General features: G+C 50.9%; 1 protein-coding gene across 6 annotated transcripts in view; it reads left to right on the top strand.

The window, feature by feature from the left end:
• Positions 1–23989, top strand: part of LOC120761663 (discoidin domain-containing receptor 2-like) — a 56899-nt gene extending 32910 nt beyond the window's left edge. For all 6 annotated transcript variants that reach the window (XM_040083144.1, XM_058423086.1, XM_040083145.1 and 3 more), the window contains exons 4-17: positions 122–350; positions 3224–3371; positions 4042–4147; positions 5273–5459; positions 8799–9045; positions 10042–10134; positions 10615–10772; positions 11024–11219; positions 12341–12585; positions 14964–15085; positions 15431–15628; positions 18803–19037; positions 21103–21252; positions 22341–23989. In XM_040083144.1, coding sequence (XP_039939078.1) covers positions 122–350; positions 3224–3371; positions 4042–4147; positions 5273–5459; positions 8799–9045; positions 10042–10134; positions 10615–10772; positions 11024–11219; positions 12341–12585; positions 14964–15085; positions 15431–15628; positions 18803–19037; positions 21103–21252; positions 22341–22481 — 2455 coding nt within the window. In that variant the 3' untranslated portion in view covers positions 22482–23989. The remainder of the gene's footprint in view (positions 1–121; positions 351–3223; positions 3372–4041; positions 4148–5272; positions 5460–8798; positions 9046–10041; positions 10135–10614; positions 10773–11023; positions 11220–12340; positions 12586–14963; positions 15086–15430; positions 15629–18802; positions 19038–21102; positions 21253–22340) is intronic.
• The last annotated feature ends 1777 nt before the right edge of the window (positions 23990–25766 follow it).

The following is a 25766-nucleotide window of genomic DNA, read 5'->3' as shown; positions in this document are numbered from 1 at the left end:
GGTATTTGGTAGCCTTTACTGGTTGTTTGAGGATTGGGAGGAAGCAACCAAAGTCCCGGGTGTTTCCTCAATTAATCATTGGAAATCTGATTCTTTCTAATGCGCGTGATTTTCCCCTCAGGTTACAGAGGGAAGAGGGGGATGGAGCCTGGTGCCCAGCTGGTTTGCTGGAGCCTGAAGACGTGCAGTTCCTGCAGATTGACCTGCACAAGCTGTTCTTCATCACCCTGGTGGGCACGCAGGGCCGGCACGCCCGCGCCACGGGCAAGGAGTTTGCCCGCGCCTACCGCATCGACTACAGCCGCAACGGGGAGCGCTGGATCTCCTGGAGGGACCGCCAGGGCAGGAAGGTGAGCCTGGGGTCTGCTTGGAAAGCTGCACTGTGCAATGCGTGTCCTCCTCATCCTGCTCGCTGCGTCGTACTTCATCCTGGCTCTGCTGCAGCAGCGTGTTCTGCCTCGGGGCTGTGCTTGCTGCGTGTCATCCAGCAGCGCTGCAGCATTCCTGACGTGGGGAGCACTGGGATCAGCAGTGGCCAGGACTGGAAAGTGCTGGAGGGTTTGTCTGCCACGCAGCTGAGTTGGGTTTTCTGGCCCTGAGGAATGGCATGCTCAGGAACAGCAGCCACGTAACAAAGGTGCATCATCTCCTTTGCTCCTCTCAGAAGATGGGCAGGATTCTCAGCTCTTCTGCTGTGGAGTTGGTGTATGGGTGCTGTTTTTCTGAGGGAATTCTGAAGTTTTCTTTCTTTGTCCATGTCCCCCGACCTGATCCCCCAAATCAGGAAAACTGTGGCTCTTCACTGCCTGTCTGTGCCTGTCCCAAACATCACATGGGCGTCCTTCTCTTAGACACATCTTTCTAGATTGGAAGCTGCCAAGCAGACTCTTGCTTTGGGATTTAAAATTGGAGGTGCGGCAGGGAATTCGGGAGTTTCTGGGTGTCTGATAGCAGTGCTTGGTGTATGGATGTTGAGGGGGAAGGAGTTCAGAGAGTAGGAAATGTGCTGAGCCCACACACTCAGAGGTTTCCCTCTGCTCACCAGAGTTGTCTCACGCTGTCTCCAGACCCAAGCACAGAGCTCTGAGCTGTGTGTTCACAAGCCTTTCTTAAACTTCTCCTGGAAATCTCACCTGCAGGTCTGCAGCTCCTCTGATCTGGTCACCCTGCCTCAGGCTGGCTTGTGGAGTCTGAAACCTAAGCCAGACTAGAGAGGTACTGGGTGTGGTGATGTTTTCTTGCACTGGGGGTGCTTTGGAAGTCCCAGCTGGGTCTGCAGTGCAATATTTGGTAACAGCTTTTATCTTGTTAATGAATTATTTGCTCACTCAGACCTTTGATCAGCTTTTTGGCCATTACCATTATATTGCCCATCCCTCACATTTTGGCGTGTGCTATAAAAGCTGTGTTTGTGGGATGGGAGGGGAGGTCAGAATAAACAATGGAGTGTTCCCAGCACAATGGTGGCACTGAGGGGAAGGGTGAGGGTCCCTGCCCTGTCACTGCACTGCAGCAGGGTGGGGTGGCTGTGGTGATGCTGAACACATCAGTCCAAGGTGCCTCCAGTGCAGCTCCAAACACTGCAGCACCTCTGGAATTGTGTTGGCTTGAGGGGAAAGGACATCAGGACTCTCCACCAGGCAACTGGTGATGAGGGCAAGCTGTTACCTGTTGCTGGAACCCACAGATCCCTTGAAGAAAGGGATTCCATCCAATAACTGGAACTCTCTGCAACATCCACTCACACCTTCACCCTCACCTGCCTCTCTCTCCTCCCTCAGTGCTGCCTGGGGGGGTCTGCAGTGGGCAGGAGGTGAAATGGCAGCGTCCCTCACACCCCATCAGCCATGGGAGCAGCAGCGGCTCCTGCCCTGCAGATTCCACCTGGGGAAGCTCCCCAGTCCCAAATAAGGGGTGCAGGAGCACCACTGCAGCCCCACACTGCAACAGGGAGTGTTACAATGTGCAGGGGCAGTCACAGGGTCCTAAAGAGTGACTTTGTGTCTCTCAGCCTGGGATCACGGGATTGTGAGGTGTCCCTGTTTAGGGCAAATTTGGGAGAAAACCTCTGAATGGGGTCCCTCTGGAAAGCAAACCCAAATGGCCCCTTCCCTAACCAGCCCAGGAAGGAATTTCCTCAGAGAAAAGTGGAAAAAATATTTACTTAACAAAATGCCCACAAGCATAAAAAATGAATAATATGAAACAATAAAACCTCTCACCATTCAGAAGAGAGATGGCAAAATTGAGAAAGTCCTTGTTGTGGGTTGTAGCTCAGCTCACCCATCTCTTATCAGTCCCTCTGGTGCTGGAAAATGCAGTCCTGGGCCTCAGTGGCCACAGGTGTGAGCTCCTGGTGCTCTTCTGGGTTTTCAGTCCAGAGCAGATCCAAACAGTTCCAAGAAAGAGGGGAAATAAAGCAGTCCAGGGAGCTTCTCTGCCTCAGCCAGCTAAAAACTAACTAAAAGCACGGGAGATCTGTCCTGCTATCTGTCCATGCTGCAGACAGCACAGTCCGGGAGTGGAATGTGAGCAGGGAGTGAAGTTTCTGAAAACAAACTGCATGCTTCTCTTTCTCCTCACTTTGCTCTCAGAACCTGCCCCAAAGGTACAGAACGTAACATCCAACACAGACTGGGGATACAAAGCATCATGAAGTCACCCCAGGACATGAGGGCACCGACAAAGGGACAGGTTCTCGTTTGGATATCCAAGACTGTTTATTCAGGGACACAAGCAGGGATAGCAAAGGGGGTCCAGGGATGAGAACAGAGGTTCAGGGGTCAGAACAGTCTCAAATAAAATCCAGGGATGAGAATGAGGTGGGGGCTGAGAGCACATGGTTATAAATGAGACAAATGGGATGGATCTGACGGTCAAAATTCAATAGGGGTAAGGAAAGGTGGTGCAGAGGGGTAAATAGGGACCAGGGGGGGAAGCAACAGGGTAACAGGGATGGAACACTGCAGGAAGACAGAGCCAGTGGGGTTCAAGGGAAGGAAGAACATTCTAGGAGGGGAGAATATATGGTGAACAGGGTGACATAAACGTAACAAACCAATAATAAACAGAGCTTTAAAGATATCATCGTGTGGCTGCAAAGGCCCGTGGGGGAGGGAGGCTTTTCTCACCCTAACCCAGAGGGGTGTTTTTGCCTGTTTGCACCCTGGTGCCAGGCCCCTGGGCAAGGGAGAAGCTGCTGCTGAGGCTCCTTCTCCTGCAGGTGATCGACGGCAACACGGACACTTACGACGTGGTGCTGAAGGACCTGCGGCCGCCCATCATCGCGCGCTTCGTGCGCCTCATCCCCGTCACCAAGGCGCCCATGACCGTGTGCATGAGGGTGGAGCTCTACGGCTGCGTCTGGCACGGTGAGCGCCCTGCCCGCGCCTGGCACCGCGGAGCAGCCCTGGCACAGCCCCGGCCGGGGAGGAGCTCGGGCCGGGACAGCTCCAGCAGCAGGGCCGCGGGCAGGGAGGGAGAGAGGCAGCGCTGAGGGAAGCCCTGCTGCAGGGGAGATGTGGCACCTGCCAGCCCTGCCCTGCAGGGCACACACTGCCCTGAGCAGCACAGCTCCTGTGTCCCCTCGCAGCCAGCACAGCCCTCAGCCCGGGGGCTCGGGGCCCTCAGTCCCCTCCTGGGCCGGCAGAGCAGCCCCAGAGATGAAGGGCATCTCTCCTGCCATGTGCCCATTCCTGCTGAGCAGGGCCGGAGGGAGCTGTCCTGCGCTGGAGCTGCCTGGCAGGGGCTGGGCGGAGAAAGAAAGGCTTTTCCTCAGGCTCAGCTCTTTCTCCTTGCCTTGCCCAGGTGCTCCTGGCATTGCTGGTGGGCTCTCTGGGAATGGCAGCTGCAGGCTCAGGCCCAGCCCTTGGGCTCCTCCTGTGCAGGCCGAGCACTGGGGCTCCCCTGCATCCCCACCTGTGCAGGGGCAATCCCCAGCCCCTGGAACTGCTTCTGGGGGTCTGTGTCATAAATAAAAGTGTCACATGGATGGGAGGCTGCTGCTACTGTATTTCTGAGGTGTATGGCCTTCTTTTTTAGATGGTTTGGCATCCTACAGCATCCCTGAAGGAGGGACAATAGCAGCTCCTGGCTTCCCCATCGTTTATCTGAATGACTCGACCTACGATGGCTACCAGGAACGCAGGTGGGAGAAGTTCTGTTCTCTCCCTGTCGCTGTGCAAATTCTTTCCCACTCACCCTGTCACTGATACCTTGTATCCCAAACACTTCTTCATGCTTGTAGGATGTTAGAAGATGCTGGGTAACAATGTCTTTATATATTAATATCTGATGGTTTCAAGCTGGGCTGGTACACTAGAGTTTGGATATTTAAAAAAAAAGGTTTTTATGTACAGAGTTGCTGTTTCATGTAGCTGTCCACTAACTTAGGAACCTGGCTCTGCTGGGAAGTGTCAGGGGCTGCAGATGTAGGCACTAAACACAACCTGCTAAGGACTCTTTGAAACTAATTAACCTCTAGCTCATGTGCCTGACTGGCCTGGAGGTAGGAATCTGCCTCTTCTGGCTGTTCATCCTGGTTTGCAGTCAATCCTGGTTTGCAGTGTACCTGTGCTCTAGTGACAGGAGGCTCACCTGGGGTGGACTTGCAGAGCCAAGGACTTTCAGAGGGGATCAGAATTGTGCCACACTGGCATCTTCTACTCCGGTACAGGGCTGGAAAACTGAGGGCTCTGCACCCTCACACAGGAGTGGAATGAGGCAGGGTCCTGGCAAAGAGTCCAGTCAGCCTTGGAAAGAGTCAGTAATGCTCTTCTCTTAGGGGCAATGCCAGAAATTATCCTGGTTAGAGCTGGCTGTGGCTCATGAGCTGCCCATGGTCTCACTTCCCATTTTCCTGCCCCTCTGTGCCTGCCTGCAGGACTTTCCCCACAGCTTCCCCCAGCACAGGATGCAGCAGTGTTCCTGCCATGCAGCTGCTTGGTGAGATGCTGCAGCTCCAGCTCTGTTGGGAGAACACACAGTGTCATTTTCCAGAGTGTCTGCTTCTGTTCTCCAGAGGCTCTGCCTGTAGCTCAGCTTTGCTGTTGATCCTTGACACCAGTGAAAAAACTTCTGCCTTTTCCCAAACTGTGAATGATGCTAAAATCCCAGCCCAAACAACATCAAGGTGGTGCTGCATAAGAACAGCGAGCGAGTCCTTGTTCAGGATGGGTCAAGAGTAGGAAAATGAGGTTTTGCTGGCACCAGTTGAAAGACTCATGTGGTTTCCCACTGGAGCTCTGGCTGACTGTTGGCTCTCCCTGGCCAGGCACCTGTATGGAGGGCTGGGCCAGCTCACAGATGGGGTGCTGGGGCTGGATGACTTCACCCAGAGCCACCAGTACCGCGTGTGGCCGGGCTATGACTACGTGGGCTGGAGGAACGAGAGCTTCGGCACAGGCGCTGTGGAAATGGAGTTCCAGTTTGACCGCCCACGGAACTTCACCTCCATGAAGGTAACTCAGCGTGGGGCCTCTCCAGGGGGACAGGCTTTGGATCTGGGGGCTTCCAGGCTGCCTCTTTGGGGCATTGGATGGGTTGGAGGGACCTTGAAGCTCATCTCGTTCCACCCTCTTCCACAGGCAGGGACACCTTCCACTAGCCCAGGTTGCTCCAAGCCCCATCCAACCTGGCCTTGAGTACTCTTCCCAAAGCAGGAGGATACAGGAAGTGCCTGACAGCAGAATTTGAGCAGGAGATATCCCAAGTTTTCCAGTGTAGAAAGGTGTGAAGCAGGTGAGCCCTTGCTTCTTCAGAGCTCAGACTCTCCCTCCAGTATTTGGCTTGAAGGAATGAAAACCAGACACCTGAAGCAGTATTTAGGCAGCTGAGATGGATTTAGGATGTAGGATTTACTGACCCCTGAGATAAAGGAATGTGGCTGTGCTTCTATTTTGACCAAACATTTCTCTGGATGCCTCAGCCTGTGCTTGTGCTGTGGGAAATTATTTAAACACACAGGAAAAGCAAGAGCTGAACTTTGAGTCTGTAGTAAACAGCAGGATCTTTTAAAAAAGGATTGGTGGCTTTTCTTGTAGAGATTTCAAATGAAGGAGAACCCACCACATCCTTAAATAAATTGTTTTGGTGGTTACTTACTCTGGTTTTATTTTGTCTATTTTTAACTTGCAACTGTTGGCTCTTTGCCTGCTTTTGCTGGCAAAAATAAGAGTTCTGCCTTCTCAGAAATCTTCTGCTTCTAAACCATGATTAAAGCACTCTCTTAATCTTTGCTTCAGTAAACTGAGTTGGCAGGATTTCTCAATGCCTTCCTGGTGAGACCAAGGGTCGTTTTCGGAGCAGTCACCCGATCCTTTCTTTCTTTGCTGATTGCTCTTTTGGAGGTACAGAATCTGGATCTGGATGCAGGCTTTCCATCAAATTGCATAAAAGAATGGTACCAATTTCCTGCTTTTGGACGATTCCTCTTTGTTTGTGAATCTTGTGGTGATATTAATCCTCCAGGCCAAGAGAGAGGGAGCCAGTGGTCATTAAGGCTGTGGGATCGTGCTAAAAATCAGTTCCAAGTTATTAGTGTCCAGGATAAAAGTCCAGTGTGGAAAGCATCGCTTAGATTTTGTCCCTGAGTTCACTACCCTGACATGAGTCAGTCCTTGAGATTATTTTAGGAAACTTCCTCCCTCCCATTTAGTTCAGCTTATTGCTAGCAATTCTGCTGTCTCCCTCAGGTCATTGAAAAAAGTAGCGAGTAATTTTGATTTAGGGATGCATTCCTGTCAGAAAAACAAAGAATTTGTGCCTTAAAATTTGACAGACATGCTAGTTCATAATGTTTAATCAAATTAATATAATACATGAGCCCACACTATGCTAATTGGGGACAGATGCCTTCCAAAAATCTGTTTTGTAAACACAACCATCCTGATAAACCAAACACATCAGATCATAAGAGCAGCTACTTCATCTAGCATCTAATTAGAAAGCTGTTCTGATTAGCATAAATTAATCTTCACTATTTATTGAATGTTGCCTCCTTCAGCTTTGCATTTCTTTTGTACAGACCAGGTGGTCTGTGGATAACTTTTGCATCCCCTTACCTGTTAGCTTTATCTCAGTCCTCTGAGCTTTCCCAGCATCCAAGAAAATATTAAAAATAAATGTTATCAACATTGCAACTGCATTTCATAGGCTTGCCTGGTGTAAAATTGGACTTTAGTAGGAGATGTTTGCAATAGAAAATGTCTCTGTATCAGTCCAGGATGGAAACACATCCAACTCCTGTCCAAATATGGCACAAATTGTATATCCAGGCATCAGGCTTTCCTGCCTGCTTATGAATGACTGTTTCTCCTTATTGAATAATGTTGTCTAAGCTTCATCTGGTCATAATTACATGCAAATACCCTCCTTTTGTCTTTTTGCTGCTCATCAGGCTGGTCGTCCTCATTAGTGCTTGATTGCTTTTCAGTGCAGGACCTCAGAGGCCAGGCAATTAATAGGGTTCAAGGCTGTAGGTGGTTTGGGAACTGTTGCTGTCACAGAGGCAGATACTCCACAGTCACTAGGAGATGGTTCCTGGGGTCTCTGGGGAGGGTTGGAGCGCCGTGACTGTGAGAATAGAGCAGGCTGAGGGACACTGAAGACTTTGAATCCCCTGATTTCTTCTGGTTCCTGGTGGGTGGTCACAGTGCTGAGATATTGTGGTCCTGAGCTTTAGGTCTGTGTAACAGAGTCAAGCTGATGGAGGAAGGCTCAGGTGATGTTTTCCCTACAACTCAGATCCTTGGTTGTCTTCAAGGTGCAGCCAGAGCAGGTGTGTGTCAGGGGAGTATCTGCCTGGGGTTGTCCTGGTTTGTGGTTTTTGGGAGGAATTAGCTTAGACTGCAGCTGCTGAAAGTTTCTAAATGCTAAGAAATTTGGGACACAATTCACATCTAATGGCAGAGATCGGTTGTGATATGCCATAGCTCGGGCTGGTACCTCAAAAGAGGGACCAAGGACAAAGAAATCCCCGGGATCCCTCGTGCCAAGAGGGATAGAAGAAGTCTCCAAGAGCAGTGTTAGGGCCTGGATTCTCCATGCTCTTCATTGCTTCACTGTTTCATTACCAAATGGCTGCTGGGTCATTGTTTCCACCCTGGCCTCTCAGACTGGTTTCTGCGGGGGTTTTGGTGTGTTCAGAAGTTCATTTTTTTTGACATGGTTGTTACAGTTCACAGACCACAGTCTATGGGCTGTCCACTCCAGCTATTGATCATTGAGTAATATTTAAGCTGCAGCTTTGTCTATTCTAACTATTATTAATGATCAGATTGTTACAAGTTTCACTACAATCCATCTTTACTATTATTAATGATCAGATTATTAGCTCCAGAGTTCACTTTTGACTTGGAGAACAGAACCATCTAGTTCAGATAAAGTTCAACTTGTGTCCTAACAATTCCAGCTACTTATATCAAGCAATTCAAATAATACCAAATTTTTAACACTTACAGTTTAGGTGTGTTTTTTCTTTCCCTTCTTAGGTTAAATGTTGGAAGAGAATTGTTCTGCAAGGCTTTAGATTAGTACAGGGTTTGCTTGATTGATTTTTATATGGGCCTTTTGAAGAGCCTGCCAGAACCTGACCATTTATGTAGCTTTTGCAGGTAAAATTCAGAGTTGTTTCACCGTTTTTGCCCTGTGTTCTCATTGCACAGTGGAAGAAATCCCTCATTCTGCATTCACACAGGGAGACACCGGGAACGGAAAATTTTTGTGAATGGAACATCCTTGGGGCTTGATTTAAGTGCCAGTAAATCTCCTCTCTGACGGATCCGTTCTCCTCTTCCCAGGTACACTGTAACAACATGTTTTCCAAGGGGGTGAAGATTTTCCAGAGGGTGGAGTGCCTGTTCAAACCCCGCCTGATCGCAGACTGGGAGCCCGAGCCCGTGGGGGTGGCCACGGTCCTGGATGACAAAAACCCCAGTGCCAGGTTTGTCACCGTCCCGCTGCAGCAGCGCGTGGGCAAGGCCATCCTGTGCCGCTTCTTCTTCGCTGACACCTGGATGATGATGAGCGAGATTTCCTTCCAGTCAGGTGGGTGCTCCTGCGCTCAGGCACACCTGGAGAAGCACGGGGAGCAGAAGAGCTGGTTGTGGGAGCGCAGGACATGTGGGGTTGACAGGGGAGTGGCACTGTGGGAAGGAGGAGGTGGTACAGGTGCTGGAAGGGCAGTGAAAGGGCTGAAAGGTCCAGTGGGTGCTTTCCAAGCTGGTACTGATGCACATGAGCAGAAGCATGACCAGGGTAATCAAAAATTGCACTGTAGGGCAGTTGTTCTTTTTGAAACAGATCACAGAATATCCTGAGCTGGAAGGGTCACCCAGCCCCTGTCCCTGCACGGACACCCCACCAACCCCACCCTGGGCATCCCTGGCAGCGCTGTCCAAAGGCTCCTGGAGCTCTGGCAGCCTCGGGGCCGTGCCCATTCCCTGGGGAGCCTGGGCAGTGCCCAGCACCCTCTGGGGGAAGAACCTTTCCCTGAAATCCAACCTGAGTCTGGCCCAGCTCCAGCTGTTTCCTTGAGTCCTGTCACCAGTGTGAAGAGATCAGCACCTGCCTCCCCTTCCCCAGCCACCTGCTGGTTATGACATTGATTTTTGCTCCTCTTTACCAAGTGGGTTTTTTTGGAATGATTCAAGTATATCTGAAGATGATGAGATGAAGTTTAGCAGATTATTAAAAAAGAGAGGCTAACTTTTTTTTCCTTAAGTCTTAACTATGATGCAGAAGTCAATGCCATGAAATGCTTTAAAAGGGAAAAGGACAAAAGTCTTGGAGAAAACCACCAGGACTGACAGGGGAAGGTGTGGCTGTAGCTTTGTCCTCCAAAGTCTCTAATCAGCTGTAGTGAGAGGCTATTCCTGAGGGAGGTGTTCCCTGGGTCCTGCTTGTTGCTTACCTTGCAGACAGCAGCTGCTCCTGTTCCTGATCTGCTGCCTGAACCCCAGCCCCCTCCTGCTGGGGTTGGGATGGCAGGGACTGCTGGCAGGAGCTTTTGTTGGGCTGACACGCTTCCCTTTCCTCCCACAGACATGGAGAGTGTGAATCCCAGTTTTGTTACGGTAGCCACAAGCACCACGGATCTCCTGGAAATAGAGCACAACGTTACTGAGGGCACCTGGGGTAAGGACTTCTGCCCCTTGGCCATGCCAAGGGCTCAAGTGTTGGGGAATTTCACAGGAACATCCAGTTAATGTGATCTTTCCATCCATTTCTGGAGATCTGGGGATGGCCTGGTCAGTGCCTCGTGCACGGGGCACCGTGTGACATTCCCCTGAGCCTCAGCTGGCCAGGGCTGCCTCAGAACATGGGCTGGAGACATGTGGAGCCAGTGAAACTCTGAGCACTGTCTGCTCCGGGATGGATTCACTGCAGGAATCTGTTCTGCTCACAGCAATCTTTGATTGCAGAAGTTCTCTGCACAGTTCTTAGCTCTTTGAGCCTCCAAAATGAGAATTTCTGGTAAGAGCAAAATGTGATCACACCTGGTGTTAATGTTCAGGGAGCTGCCCAAGATCTTTTCTCTACCAGACTGCAGGAAGTTGTCTGGCACAGAAAACCTCGGGTTCTTTAACCCCAGATTCTCCTTCTCTGTGACTGCAGGAACAACATCTTCTGTAACCAGCACCTGGATAGGGGAGAAGGCAGATGACTCCAACACCTCCATCCTCGTGGGCTGCCTTGTGGCTATCATTCTGCTGCTCCTGCTGATTATAATCATCATTCTTTGGAAGCAATATGTTCAAAAAAGGTTGGAAAAGGTAAAACAATGGGTCTGTTTTGCAGACACCAGTTCAGAACTAATCATTAACCCTAATGAGCTCAGAACTATGTAGAAAGCACAGGGTTTGCCCAGCTCCGTGGAGGAGCTAAAGCTGCTCTCACAGCAGGGGAGGATGCCAGCCCTGTCCAAGATATTACTGGAAGTTGCTGTGGTTGCAGCCAAGGCATTACTTAACAACTGAGCATGGCCTCAGTGTTTTGGGTTTTTTTTTTCCTCTCTCCTCTGCAGGCCCCACGTCGAATCCTGGAGGAGGATGCCACTGTCCGCCTCTCCTTCTACAGCTACACCATTGCCAACAACCAGACCCAGATCCACCAGTCAAATCCCACCTATGAGCGAGCTTTCCCCCTGGATTTGGAATATCACCAGCCAGCTACGCTGCTCCAAAAGCTTCCAGAGCTCTCCCAAAGTGCAGAGGATTCAGGTAACATCTTCAGCCTCCAGAAGCTGCATGTTTCTCCCTCTGTTATTTCTGTCAGATTGTAAAATGTGCCACTTGTCAGTGTCTAAGTTCCATCTTTGACTCCTGTGCAATGCAATAGCCCAGGGGCCTCAGGCAGTATTGTGGAACACTGGCACTTCTTGGCATGGAACTGTGACAGCTGGAGCAGCAGTCCCACTAGAGGCTGCTGGCCTTTTATTGTTTTATTTGAAGACTGTTTATGTATTACCCAGGTCATCTTTTAGCAGCTGGTTTTGGGCAGTCAGAGCAACCACACATCGTTTGTGGAGAAGCTGCCTGCAGCACTCCTGGGAGAAGACCTTTAACACCTTTTTCTGCAGCCAGGGCTCTTTGGAATTCCTATAGAAAAATGAGAAGGGAACAGAGCAGGGAATTGTCTGTGGTGTCCTGGCTTCCAGCCCCCGGGGAGCTTTTGGACCCACACAGAAGGGAATGTTTCCAGCAGGGTTTTGTACTCAGTGAAGGCAGTGCTCATCAGTGAATAGAAGGGCAGCACTGCATTCCGCACACTGACAAGTTGCTAAGATCCAGCATTATTGTGCACAGGGAGACTGATTGGATTGAGCCAGGGTGTGAATTCAAAGCAGAACAAATGTTCTGTGTAATGCTGACCCTACAGGGAGTTAATTCTGAAGCATTATCCCATATTTATGTGAATAAGCTGTAAGAGGGAGAGGGGTTTGCTACCTGAGGACATGGGAAATGGAAGCCTCGATCAGTTCTTGTTGCAGGAGGGAATCCAGAGCAAGTCTGACGTTGCAAACAACATCCCTGCATCAGGTAACGTGAACTGATTGTACTTAGGATGAATCAGAAGCACAAAATCACTTCAGATTCCTTGTCTGGACAAGAACTGTAGCTCTCATGGCTGGCTAGAACAGGCTGCATTGAGCAGGAATTTGCTGGCACTCACAGGTATTGCTCTGGTTAAAGCAGAGCAGTGTGTCCCTTGGAGGTGTCCCTCAGTACAAGGCAGCAGGTGGCCAAATTCCCAGAGCTGTGGGACTGGGAGGAGTGCAAGCAGGGACATTGTGGTTCTGAGGGAGCGAGCGTGTGACTGTCCTGCCTTTACCCCCCCTTAGTGTGCAGCGGGGACTACGCTGAGCCCGACCTGACCAAGTCCACCCCTCACCAAGGCTTCCAGAACAACGTCCCCCACTACGCCGAGACCGACATCGTGCACCTGCAGGGCGTGACGGGCAACAACATGTACGCGGTGCCGGCGCTGACCGTGGACTCGCTCACCAAGAAGGACATCTCCGTGGGGGAATTCCCCCGGCAGCAGCTGCGCCTCAAGGAGAAGCTGGGGGAAGGGCAGTTTGGAGAGGTACAGCCATCCTCTGCTGCTTGTCCTCCAGCAGAAAGGAGGTGCCTGGCAGAGAGGAATCTTCTGAGGTGGTGCTCCGGTGGGACTGAGGGTTCTGCATATTCCAGTGGTTTAGTTAAAATGTGCGCTTGCCCCTTGGGGAAAGTTGATATGCCCCAGGCTAAGCCACTGAGCCTTGTGCAGCTGTGAGGCTCTGCTGGGGTCTTTGTCAATAGGTGATCTTGCAGACTTTTCTGTTTGCTATCTCTGTCTTCGTTAATTCCCACCTAGGGCTGGGAATTCAGACTTTCTCATCTTCCGTGGACATCTCAAATGTGATGGCTGTCACCCACCTTTGGACATGTGGGTTTGGAAACTCTCCACAGTCCAGCTAAAACCGATCCTAGCTGCTCAAACAGCTTTCCTAGTCACAGATGGAGGTTCTGGGGTGCTCTGCACACTGACCCAGGCAAAGACGTTTCCCAGGCACTGTGGCACCCTCATGTTTTCTGGCACTGCTGCTTGCTCAAGCCCCAGTTTGTCAGCAGCCTCAGGCAGGATGATGCACACATCTGTCATCTGCCAAGCTTTCCCTTTGCTCCTGGAGCTCCTTTCAAGCTGTCAACATTTTCACCTCGCCTTTTCTTCTCTCCCTGCTTCATTTTCACACCATCTGTAGCTCCATCCTGAGCAGGTCTTTCCCTCTCCTGCTCTCACTTTCCCACTGTCTTTTTTCTTCCCAGCTTTTGTTCACTCACAGCCTTAAATTCTGCTTCTCTATTACATTTTGGCAAGCACAGCCCTTCACTGACTGCTTCCTGCTCTGTGATGTTCCCATCTCTGTGGTTCCTCTGTTCTGACACCCCACCTTCCCTAGCCCAGCCCCTTTCCTGTCCCCTCACTTCTTTCTGGCTCACTGTTTTCTGAGGAGGTGCTGACATCTTCAGTCTCCTCACCTGGCTGTCAGTGCAGCCCTTTCTGCTGTTGCCTGCTCTGTGTTCCAAAAGTGGAACAGAGAGGATTTTCTCATTGCTTGCCTCTGGTTTCTCCTTTCCTCTCATGCTGTCCTTCTAACAATTGTAATAACTCCTCCTCTGATTGGAGATGGCTCTCTCATCTCCATTTTCCTCGAGGATGGATTCGGAGCCTGCTCCTTTCCATATATCACAGGCTCTTTTGCAAATGTGCTGCGCTGCATTTTGCTGTCTCTCCTTCTCACCTCCATAGTCTTTCCCAAACTGGCCATCACTGCTCTGCTCCACTGCTCTGGCTCTGTGTGCTCCTAGAAACAGGGCTCATTGCTTCTTTCAGCTCTCCACTTTCCCTTCCTTTCAGTCTTTTGTCATCCGTGCTCCCAAGGAAGCACCACCACCCCTCCCTGGTGACGCATCACCTCGGAATTACCTGTGCTTAGTGCTGTGGCTCTTCCCTGCCCCAGGTCTCATGACTGTACTTTCCCCACAGCAGATTCTTTCTCTGTGGCACTGCAGCAGCAGCTTTGTACCTCCGTTCCCGTTCTGCAGGTTTGTCCCATTTTCTCTGCTGTCTCATTTTACCCCTCACCATGCTTGTGACATAAGTTCTTGCTGCTCTCTTCATGCAAAATTCATTATTGCTCCCATTACATTCCCCTCACTGCTGCAAGTCTTTGACTGACACATCCAGTCTGCTCCTCTTTTCCAGTCCTTTTTCCTATCCACACCCTCAGGACTGTCTGCTTTCCCCACCCAGCTCTCCATTTGGATGCACATTCTGGTAACTTCTTAAGCAAGTGTCTTGTCACTCTTTCTTGTACAACCTTGGCAGTAATTTTATATTATTAATCTTTAATTCATTGGAAGAAATTTGGAATTGTGTGTAGTCATTAGAGTATTTATCTGTTTATCTCTGGGTGTATGTACAGGTGAGGTGTTCATATCAGGGACACATGCACTCTTTTTTCTCCTCTTTTCTCCTCTGGAATTTGAGGATTTTGGATAACTGGCTGTTGTTCTTGGATGCATCTCACTGAAGGCTGAGCAATGCCTCAAGCCAGGCCATGGTTTGGTGGTTCTGAGGTTGTGCAAGATGCTTTAGTGCAGAGCAGACACATTCAGGCTCAGGCGCCTTCCTGAGCATCCCCAGTAGGTGCTGGGTGAACTGGGCTGCCCCAGTGCAGTAAACCCAATGTGCTGGGGACTCCTCTGGCTCTGATCCCCGTGTGCTCCCACGCCCTGGGCACGTTATGTCAGGATCTAGGGCCGACCCTTGGGTCATTTCTGATCACAGCTGTGTCACCAGATCATTCACTTGTTCATTCTGCCAGCAGTGACCAGCCAGTGACCTGGCTGGGATGTTGTTTTCCCCTGGTTTTCTGCCTCTCTGTGCTCTTACGGCTGCCTCTGCCTTCTGCCCTACAGGTGCACCTCTGTGAAGCTGATGGCCTGCTGGAATTCCTGGGAGTCTCATCCTCAGAATTCACTCACCAGCCGGTTCTTGTGGCAGTGAAAATGCTGAGATCAGATGTCAACAAAACAGCCAGGTAAGTGCACCTGCAGTGCCAGCCAGCTGGGGAGGAAAGCAAACACTGCCCAAGCACAGGTGAACCCTGGGGACTGCTGTGGCAGTGTCCTGTGTCTGTGGGGTATGTTCCACGTGGAAGGAGCAGAGCACAGCAGGGAGTGGGGGTAGGGGAAGCTGGAATGTCAGCCTGAAGCGCTGCATTAATCCTGTTTGCTGGGAGAGGTCAGTGTTGAACACGAGCTCGGAAACAGCCGACACTTGTGCGTGCAAAGCGTAAATGACTCTGCACTGAGAGCGCACCACTCGTGCCGTCCTCAGACAAAGGAGCCAGCTGAGGATTCAAAGGTGTTTTCTGCTTTACAAGGAATGATTTCCTGAAGGAGATCAAGATCATGTCCCGGCTGAAGAACCCCAACATCATCCGGCTGCTGGGCGTGTGCGTGCGGGACGACCCCCTGTGCATGATCACAGAGTACATGGAGAATGGAGACCTCAACCAGTTCCTGTCTCAGAGGGAGATCTACAGCAAATTTGCCATTTCAAACAACATCCCCTGTGTCACGTAAGAGCACCTGCCTGTCCTGTTGGGATAAATCAGCAGCACAGAGCTGCCAGTTTTATCTGCTGTGCCTTCCCAGCGGGGACCTTCCTGCAGCCTGGCCACTGCCACGGCACATGTCCTGCTTGGTGTGGGGTTGTTCCTGAGGCCTCTCGAGGTCTGTGTACCCCTGAAGTGTCCCTGCCAGAGCTCTTCTGGTCACAGAGACCAGCTTAGGTGTATTTATTGAGGTGACCGTCTCTTTATGTTAGTGGGCTTGCATCAAATATTTCATTGATATGAAAATCAGTTGCATTACAGCAAGAATTTGGGATAAAAATCAAGAATGTCCCTTAGGCTTTTAAGAAGGTTCATACATTCTCTGGTACCCAAAAAAATATTGCATGAGAGGAGCTGAGTGTGGAGTTTGAGTAAGGAGAAGATTTCAGCAGCCAACAGAAGGAGATTATTTGGCAAAGAAAAGCACTTTTTGTCCGCAGTGGCACTTGTCTCCCTCCTCAATGGAAGGATCAAATCTGCCATAAAAGCATCTCTGCTATTGCAGAAATGCTTTCCTCAGAAGAGAGTCGTGTAGGACTGATATATTCTGCTTGATAAGGAGCCCTGCACTGACCAGAAGCTGCAGCATTGCTGGGCCTTTGGAGTGTTCCTCCCAAGGATTACTTGGATTTTTGGTTCAGGCACAAGGCAGGCAGGCAGAGCCAGCTCTGATGTGCTGGACAGGAGGTGGCTGGGTCTTATCATGGCCAGACAACAGCAGCCTTGCTGCCAGGACCCGTCAGTGGTGCTGTCAGAGTGTTAACCTGGTGTCCTGCAGTCAGGGCATGCCAGGAGCTGTAGGAGGAGAGAGGATTTGCATCTGAGTAGAAATAGATTCCAGCTCTTTCCAGTCTCCTGCCCTTTCTGCCCACTTGAAACCTCATTCACCTCTAGACTTGTGGCTTTTTTCCTAGCCAAAGCCTCCAAAATGTTCTTTCCTTATCTCCTCTTTGCTTCTCATCTGACTTCAGCACTGTCACACACATTGTTCTTCCTTTTTTTCCATTACTTGGCTCTACCTCTAGTTTTTCGTTGTCTCTCACTGATCCTTCAGCCTCCTCCTTTGTCCCTCCCAGGCAGAGAGTGTCACCCAGAGGCAGCTCTGCAGGGGTTGTGTCCTGGGCACTGTGTCCTGGCAGTGACCGGAGTGCCTCTGCCCAAGGCAGGGCTCTGCTGGTGCCCGTGGGCATCTGATGGACGTGACAAGGTCCAGCCACTCCACCTGTGTCCCAGAGCCAGGATTTGGTGCCTCAGAGGTGGTGACCAGCCCTTTCATGCACAGGGATCACACATCCTTAAGTCCTTCTGGCTCTTTGGTGTTTGAAATGCATCTCCCTGCTGTCTCTGGCTGTCTGGTCACAGAATCATTCAGGTTGGAGAAGCCCTCCAAGATCATCAATGTTTTCCCAGCACTGCCAAGGCCACCACGTCCCAGAAGTGCCACAGCTTTGTGGTTTCTAAATCCCTCCAGGAATGGTGAGCCCAGCACTGCCTGTGCTGAGACCTGACAACATTTTGGTGAAGAAATTTTCCCAGTATCCAATCCAAACCTCCCCTGGCCCAGGCTGAGGCCGTTCCCTCTCCTCCTGTCCCTGTTCCCTGGGAGCACAGCCCGACCCCCCCGGCTGTCCCCTCCTGTCAGGGACTTGTGCAGAGCCACAAGGGCCCCCTGAGCCTCCTTTTCTCCAGGCTCAGCCCCCCAGCTTCTTCTCCATCAGCTTTGCTGCTCTTCCAGAGGCATCTCTGCTCCTCTGCCTTTGGGGCGCTGCGCCCAGGCACCACCATGACTCTGCTGAGGACTGTCCCATCCCATCCTTTCCCTCTGCTCATGGAGCTGCTTGTCTGGAGTCTTGGGAACATGGGCAGGGGGGCAGGAGCCAAGAGGAAGCTGCTGATGGGACCCTGCCAGGGTTTAGGTGGGACAGGAAGGGTGGGGCTGCTCAGATGGGGAGAGCAGCCCCAGGCAGGGAGGGAACCACAGCTGAGCAGGGGAGGGGAAAACCCGGGGTCTTGGAGGCTGTGCTCATTCCTGTGCCACAGGCCAACAGCCAGGTTATCAGGTGAATGGAAGAGTTACTGCTCTGGAGCCTATAAAAAGTAGGAAAAGGGGGCAGACAGTGACAGGACAGGGAGAATGGTTTTACACTGCCAGAGGACTGGGTTAGTTTAGATTTTTAAGAAGAAAGTCTTTCCTCAGAGGATGGTGGGGCCCTGGCACAGGGTGCCCAGTGGAGCTGTGGCTGTCCCATCCCTGGCAGTGTCCAAGGCCAGCTTGGAAGGGTCTTGGAGCACTCTGGGATAGTGGAAGGTGGCCCTGCCCATGGCAGGGGTGGCACTAAATGATCTTTAAAGTCTATTCCAACTCAAACCATTCCATGATTCTGTGATAGTCTCCTTTTTCTTTGTGTTCTGATGGCAAAGACCTCTTTTTCTGACCTTTACTGAAAAAATACAAACCGTGAGCAGTGTATCAGATGTGTTCTGATGAGCACTTGGTCGTGTGAAGCATTTGAACAGCAGCAGTGGGAAAGAGGCTGAGCAGCACAGGGCAATAGTGTGGGAAGAATGCTGAGAGTCTGATGGTCCAAACTTTCTCTGTATCCTGCAGCTTTATTAATCCAAACTCATTTAGCTAATGGAGGAATTAAAATTAAATTAGATGGAAAATGCATCTGTTTCTATTTTCAGTAATATTTAGCATATTTAAAACCAAGCCAACTCTCTTTAATGTGAAGCAACACACTTATGTTAATATTCAATAGTGGTGTTGTTTGAAATACCAGGCTAAGTGGTTTTTAAGATAGGAGATTCTGAGCTTAATTTTTCCTGTCTCTCTGCAAAAAGTTGGTGCTTTGATGCATGAACTCTTTGAAAATCTCAAGATTAATGTTTGATACTGAAAAAGAAATAAATGTAAAGGATGTCAGGATGTGAAGGCCTGAATTTCAGGGACAGCCTGTCTGTTCCTGCTTAGTCAGCTCAGGATCCTGGCTGTTCATGCCCTGGGACGAGACATTTCAGTTCCACTGTTATGGCAGAAAATAAAACAACAGGTCGCTAACACATCAAATACAATAAATTCCTGAGCGTGGGGGAACTCCAGTGATTTTTTCTTTGTTGTACTTCCCTTTGCTGCAGCCACTCCAACCTGCTGTACATGGCCACCCAGATCGCCTCGGGGATGAAGTACTTGGCATCTCTCAACTTTGTGCACAGGGATCTGGCAACTCGCAACTGCCTGGTGGGGAACAACTACACCATCAAGATTGCAGACTTTGGCATGAGCAGGAACCTTTACAGCGGGGATTACTACAGGATCCAGGGGAGAGCCGTGCTGCCCATCCGCTGGATGGCCTGGGAAAGCATCCTGCTGGTAGGCACTGCTCTTCCTTCCTTCCTCTGATCTTCACTGTGCCCCTGGAGCAGTGACGGAGCTGTGTGCCAGCCAAGCACTGCCGGTATCTGAGCTGCATGTGGCCCCTGGTGAGAAATCCAGGGGGTTGTGTTGGACAGAATTCACATCCTGGGCAAGGAGCGTGCCCTTGGGAATACAGAATGTCATGGAATGGTTTGGGTGGAAGGACCTTAAAGCTCATCCAGTGCCACCCCTGCCATGGCAGGGACACCTCCCACTGTCCCAGGGCGCTCCCAGCCCCAGTGTCCAAGCTGGCCTTGGGCACTGCCAGGGATCCAGGGGCAGCCACAGCTGCTCTGGGCACCCTGTGCCAGGGCCTGCCCACCCTGCCAGGGAACAATTCCTGCCCAATCTCCCATCCATCCCTGCCCTCTGGCAGTGGGAGCCATTCCCTGTGTCCTGACACTCCAGACCCCTGTAAATTGTCTCTCTCCATCTTTCCTGTTGGCCCCTTCAAACCCTGCCAGGCCACACCGAGGTCACCCCAAAGCTTCTCCTCTCCAGGTGAACACTCCCAGCTGTCCCAGCCTTTCCTCCCAGCAGAGCTGCTCCATCCCTCTGATCCCCCTGGAGCCTCCTCTGGATCTCTCCAGCAGCTCCAGCTCCTTCCTGTGCTGTGCCAGGGCTGGGGCAGCTCTGCAGGTGGGCTCTCACCCGGGCACAGGGGCACAATCCCCCCTCCCTGCTGCCCAGGCCGGGCTCAGCCCAGGGCAGGGGGTTCAGGGCTGGGGCAGGTCCAGCTCTCACCCACAGCAGCCCCAGGTCCCTCTCCCAGGGCTGCTCCCTCTGCTCAGCCCAGCCTGGATTGATCCTGGGGTTGTCCTGACCCAGGGCAGCTCCAGCACTGGGCCTGGTTGGAATCTCCTGAGGTTCCTCTGGGCCACTGCTCCAGCTTGTCCAGGTCTCCCTGGGTGGCATCACATCCTTCAGGCCTCATCTGGGCACGAATGCCTGGCATTCCTCCTGGAATTTTAAGGAAGTTGCCTTTTTCTGATTATTCCCCCAGCTGGGAAGCTGAGAGGGGCATGGACAAAACTTCCTGAGTTTCAGGTTCCAGGTCTGGTTTGAGGTTGGGGGATTTTTCACAATTAAGGGTCCTGCTGTCTCCCTTCATGAAATTGCTCTACAGCCCAAATACATCCAGTCTAGAGGATATTTAAACAATTTTTTTTTTTCTTGAAGTAGTTGGTGAGTTACTTTCTTACACCATGCTCTCCAAGTACCCAGAAAAACTGTAGTTACCTCTGCTATACAGTCCCAAGCTCTCTGAAATCCACCCTCTTTTCCTGGTTAAGGCTGCATCTAAACCATAAATTACTCCCATCTTCCCCGTGTGAACATCTTCCAAACCTTGACAGACTGCAGGGGTTGCCAGATAAGCCTGGGTGAAGTGGGGCTGGGATGTTTTCTGCCCAAACAGGCCCTCCAGCCCCTCAAGTGTTTTGTGTTATTTTCTGAGCAAACATCTTTTTCCTTCTCCAGAAACACATTGTTCCAAACACAGCCAGTTTGGGCACATTTTTTGAAGACAGAAAACAGGGACAGCAAGAAGATTGTCACTGGCTTCTTACATGTGCAAAAATCAAAATTATCTTGGGCCTTTCTCTAAGAGTCTGGAGTCTGCTCTGGCTCTGCTTTCACCCTGAGGGCTTTGCTTTCAAAGGCTTTTCTGTGAGCTCTGCTGTTTTGGGTGGAGGTAGTCAGTGACTATCCCCCCTCCCTCAGTTTATTTTCTTTTATTCTGCTGCAAACAGACTGTCTCAGGAGGGACAGAAGTCTCTGGCCTTCTCTGCGACCTGCTCCCTGTTACAAAGCTTTGCCCCTGTGAAAGCTGCACCTTCTTAGGGCTTGTGGGACCTCCAGGTGCTACTGCTGCCCTACAAACAGCCCTGTCACCCCCTTGGGAGCGGCTGGGAGCAGCTCAGCTGCTGTGCTGGCTCTTTTTGGAGCGTTTCCCCAGGTGCATCCTGAAGGGGCTTTGCTGAACGGGCACCAGGGCTGAGCAGATCCTCTCTGTCCGCAGGGCAAGTTCACCACGGCCAGCGACGTGTGGGCCTTCGGGGTGACCCTGTGGGAGATGTTTGTGCTGTGCAAGGAGCAGCCCTACAGCCTCCTGACGGACGAGCAGGTCATCGAGAACACGGGCGAGTTCTTCCGGAGCCAGGGCAGGCAGGTGAGGAGCCCAACCTCCCTTCCCTCAGCCGCTCCCACCCAGCTGCGTGTTCCCAGGGCCTCCTGCTGCCTCAGCTCACCTGCAGCAGTCTCTGCTTCTGCTCAGCTTCTCACCTGGGTCCTGCCTCTCCTCCCCCTTTCCTGGGGCTCCCTACGCCTGTTTTCCTCTGAGTCCCACTGGAAGAATCCCTTGGTCCTGTCCTGCTTATTTCCTGTTCTAAGCCACTTCGCTCTGCCCCCTCTGCAGCTTTTCCAGGCTCTCCCACACAATCCTCTCGCTCCTTTCCTCTGTCAGCACTCTCCCACCAGCTGAAAGATGAGGAAGCAGGAGGGAGTTGTGGTGGGAAGGAGCAGTTGTTCGTTCCCAGGGGATTGGTATCTCCACATATGCCAAGAAGCCTTTGGCCATCTCCAGCTGCTGAAGGGCTTTGGTGTCATTTTGTCCCCGCTGCTGCTGCCCTCAATAGATGATGGTGCAGTACCCAAAGCTATGGAGTACCAGTTCAGAACAGTTCTCCCCAAAATTCACCTTGAGCACCAGCGAATTAAGGGAAATAAAATGATGAGGGGTTTACTCACCATCTCCCAAATGCTAATAATTAGCTGAGAGCCTGAAAGAAGTGAGCCTAAAAAATGAGAGGCTCATATTTAAAAAGTAAAATCATTCTGCCAAGCTGTGCTGTAGATAAGCTCTAAAAGGTGTTTTTTCTGTCTCTGCTAACAAGCTGTCACGATGCTTAGAAAGCCTCATGGGCTGTCTGCGGTGAGTTGAAAGTACTTGGATTTTATTGTGGTAAATTTGGTTTTGGTTTGTGTTTTGCCGTCTCTTGGGAGACAAATCCCTCAGAAGCATTCGTGTTTTCTGGGGGACAAAGGCCTGTTTTGTGACCAGCTCATCAGACAAGTTGGCAAAGTGTCCGTGGTGCTGCTTGAGAGAGGCTCTGTCCAGACTCCAGTGCCAGGCTGGGGCTGGAGGGATTCCAAGCACTGCATGGTGGCTGTGTCTTGATGTCCTGTGGTGTTACCTTAGTAAAGGTTCAGTTCTGTTGTGAGAACCCCACTGAAACACTGTGACTCTCTTCCTTTCAGATCTATCTCTCCCAGACTCCTCTGTGTCCTAACCCTGTGTTTGACCTGATGCTGAAATGCTGGAGCAGGGATATCAAAGATCGTCCCACTTTTGACATGATCCACCTGTTCCTGCTAGAACAAATGGAATCAAACATTTGACTCCAGGAAAGAGGCCAACTGTCGAGAACAGAGTGACTTTGGGGTCTCTTTGCCTGTCCCTCACAGTCAGGCCACCTCGCTCCCCTCCCTGACTGGGCCCTGCTCCGGTTGGGACGTCCATGGCAGCTGCTCATTCTCTTGGCCATGGTCTGACACACAGGACCAGAGGATCTCATTTGGTTGAAAAATCATCTCCTCTTCTGAATCATTTCCTGGGAATACTGTGAGAGGGGTTTTATTGGATGCCCAGACACCTTGGGGCAAAAGGAATGAATAAAACTTGGAGGGACTTGGAGCTCTCTCCTGGCTGGAAGAGAAGGCGCCGGTCGGTGAGAGTGCTGCCACTTGAGAACAGGTTTCTGGAAGGAAAGACTGCAGCCTTCTAGAGCTATTCCATGGAATCTGATGGAAGTCTTGTGCACATGAGCAAGTGTTTCTGTGTGCTCTTGCTACAGACAATGGTGAGAGGCCAGAAACATCTGGAGCTGGGAAATGGCTTAATGGACTTGGGAACTGACGGAGCATTTGGGAACCCTTTGGGAGTGACACTGCCAGGGTCCACAGAAGATGCTGAAACAAGAGTCCAAGATGATGTTCTGTTTTCCTGTGGTTGTTAAGCACTGCTTTGGTTATATATGTGCGTTTTCCCCACACTGGATTTTTTTTGTTTTGTTTTGTTATGTTTGTTTTTTAGAAAAAATGTTTTTTTAAAATGAATGTTAAAGGTCATTGGGAGGTCACTGTGTTAGAAAGGTCTTCCTCCGACCTACAAATTAAGGTTAGGGTAGGGAGTTTGTATTGAGAAGTAGCTGATACTGTACTACTGTCACTACGTAGATTTATTAACCTAATGAACTTGTAGCCACAATGGACTGATGTGCAATTAATCCTGTATAACTACCCATCAATATGAGATCTCTGAATCAATGCTGTTACGTGCGAGAGGGAACTTAGGTTCGGTGGAAGCGGGTGGCTGAGAGCAGAACCCCCTTTGTCACTTGTCACAGCTCCCACGGGAGGGACGGGAGGAGCACACAGGTCACAGGTGTGTGTCTGGAGCCAGAGGTCCCTCTCCAGGTGTGCAGCAGGTTGGTGCCAGGCAGGGGCAGCTCAGGCCAGGCTCTGTCACTGCTGTCACACGAGTCCCCAGGGCTGGGCTGGCACGGCCCCTGCTGTGGCCTGTCCTTTATCTCAGTGCCGGGCCGGTTACTCATTGAACTTGGGGTTGTGCTTTGTGTGTCCTGTCACAAACAGCTCATTCTCTGGAGGGCTTTAGAGGGCTCTGAAATCCATTTGGAGCGAGTTAGAGAATTCAGTGTGTTTCTACAATAAATCCATTGTGGATTTACCAGGTGCCTGGGGAATACTCTGCTATTCCCTCTCTAATCATTTAGCAAGATACTTAGGACCAAACCAAATATTTCATAAGCTGGGAGAAGATGAAAGCTCAGCACTTGGCTTTTTTTTTTTTTTTTTTTTTTAAAGTAGAATCCAGCATAAAATGTATTTCCAGTAAAGATTATAAAGATAATTTTCATCTTAGCCACAAGCATAGATGACTGGCTGGCTGTGCTGCAAGAGAGCACTGCTGAGAGGGGAATGTCTGAGTGGTTACAACACAGGGATAATTGTGCTAAATCTGCTTCTGAATGGGCAGATGCCAAGCTGGAGCGTGGCATGGCTGTGTCTGCTCCTTGGGAAGGCTCCAGCCGTGCCTGGGCTGTCCTGCTGGGGACCTGTCCCCACCCCAGCTGCTCCTCTCAACCCCTTTAGGGCTGAGGAGCCAGAGGGCCCAAGTGCTCTCATCTCTCTGCAGGGATTCCTGGAATCTCACCCCAAAACAGGTTTGCTTTTTTCCCCCCTGTGACTAGAGGGGCTTGGGGTGAGCTGCCCTTCCCTGTGGGAGTCAGAGCCAGCAGGTCCCTGCTGCAGCCTGCTGGGTGCTGTTGTCTGGCAAACCACTCAGCCAAGGTGTTTCTGGAGCGTTCCTGCCCCAGGAAACGTCCCCAGTGCCCCCCAGCTGTGTGTGTGGTCTCCTGGGAGCTCCCAGGGCCTGGAGTGTCCCTGTGCCTCTGTGACACCTGGACATGCTGTTCCTCCATTGACATGGTGACATACAAAGTTTGTCTCATATCAATAAATTCTAACGATAACCTTGACAAAAGTGAATTTCCGCTTCTTTTTGTGTGCCCAGGTGTCTGCCCTGAGAACTGGCATTTTGGTGTGGGTGTTCAGTGGCTCTGCAGGGACTGTGTGACCCCTGGGTTTGGAGGGAGCAGCCACGGATCATTAAAAGGAGAGAGTTTTGAAGGGAGTTTCTGGAAATGTGCCGGCCCAAATCCCCTTGTGCTGGTGGGACCTGGATGGGCCTGGGGTTTTTGGTTGGTGCTGCATTTCAATAAGCAGCTTTTTCATCTCAGTGTTAAAATCAGATGCTTTAGGCTGGGAGGAGCCTTTGTAGGTGCTTTATCAACCTGTCCACTTAAAGCTGAGCTAATTTCAAAGTTCCCTTGGGGTGCTGTGGGCTTTGAAAATTTCCAAGGTTGGAGATGCCATCCCTGACCCCGTCCCAGAGGTGTTCTGTGCCCATGAAGATCTTCTTCCTTGTGCCTGGTGGGCCCTTCCCTTGCATCCTGTGGCTGTTGCCTCTTGTGCTTTCACTGTGTCCCTCTGAGCTGAGCCATCGTCCCCTGGCAGAGCCAGCACCCTGCAGACCTGGGCAGATCAGAGCTTGGGTATTTGGGCAACCCCAAATACATTTTAGAAAGGCTGAAAATACCAGATCTCTCCATTTAGGCACCAAGGGCAGGAGTCAAAGCAGCATTTTGATCTGCTCAGAAATGACACACCTTAACAGGTAAGAACAACCCTCAGATATTCAACAGGTGGCCCAGAGCATCTGTGGATGCCCCATCCCTGGAAGTGTCCCCAAAGCCAGGTTGGATGGGGCTTGGAGAAGCCTGGGACAGTGGAACAAGATGATTTAAGGTCCCTTCCACCCCAAACCAGTCTGGGATTCTGGGATATTTAATCAGTTCCATACAGGAATTAATCAATTTATTACTGCCTTCACTGGCTGCAAATATTCTTGAAAGAGGAAAGGTTTGGCCAGAAAGAGAAGCTGCTGCTGCTCCATCAGCAATCCAGTCAGTACTGCAGGAGTTCTGAAACATCCACAAAATCCCAGTGAGATTTTATAGGCTGAAGGACCTGGGCCAGGCTCAGCAAGTGAAGCATTTCAAAATTTACAGCTTCCAAAATGGATTTTAATCTTTCCTTCTCTCC

This window comes from Hirundo rustica, chromosome 20 (genome assembly GCF_015227805.2).
Source record: "Hirundo rustica isolate bHirRus1 chromosome 20, bHirRus1.pri.v3, whole genome shotgun sequence".
Taxonomy (NCBI): Eukaryota; Metazoa; Chordata; class Aves; order Passeriformes; family Hirundinidae; genus Hirundo; species Hirundo rustica.
The sequence above is the reverse complement of the archived record's forward strand: the minus strand, read 5'-3'. Positions and strand labels throughout refer to the sequence as shown.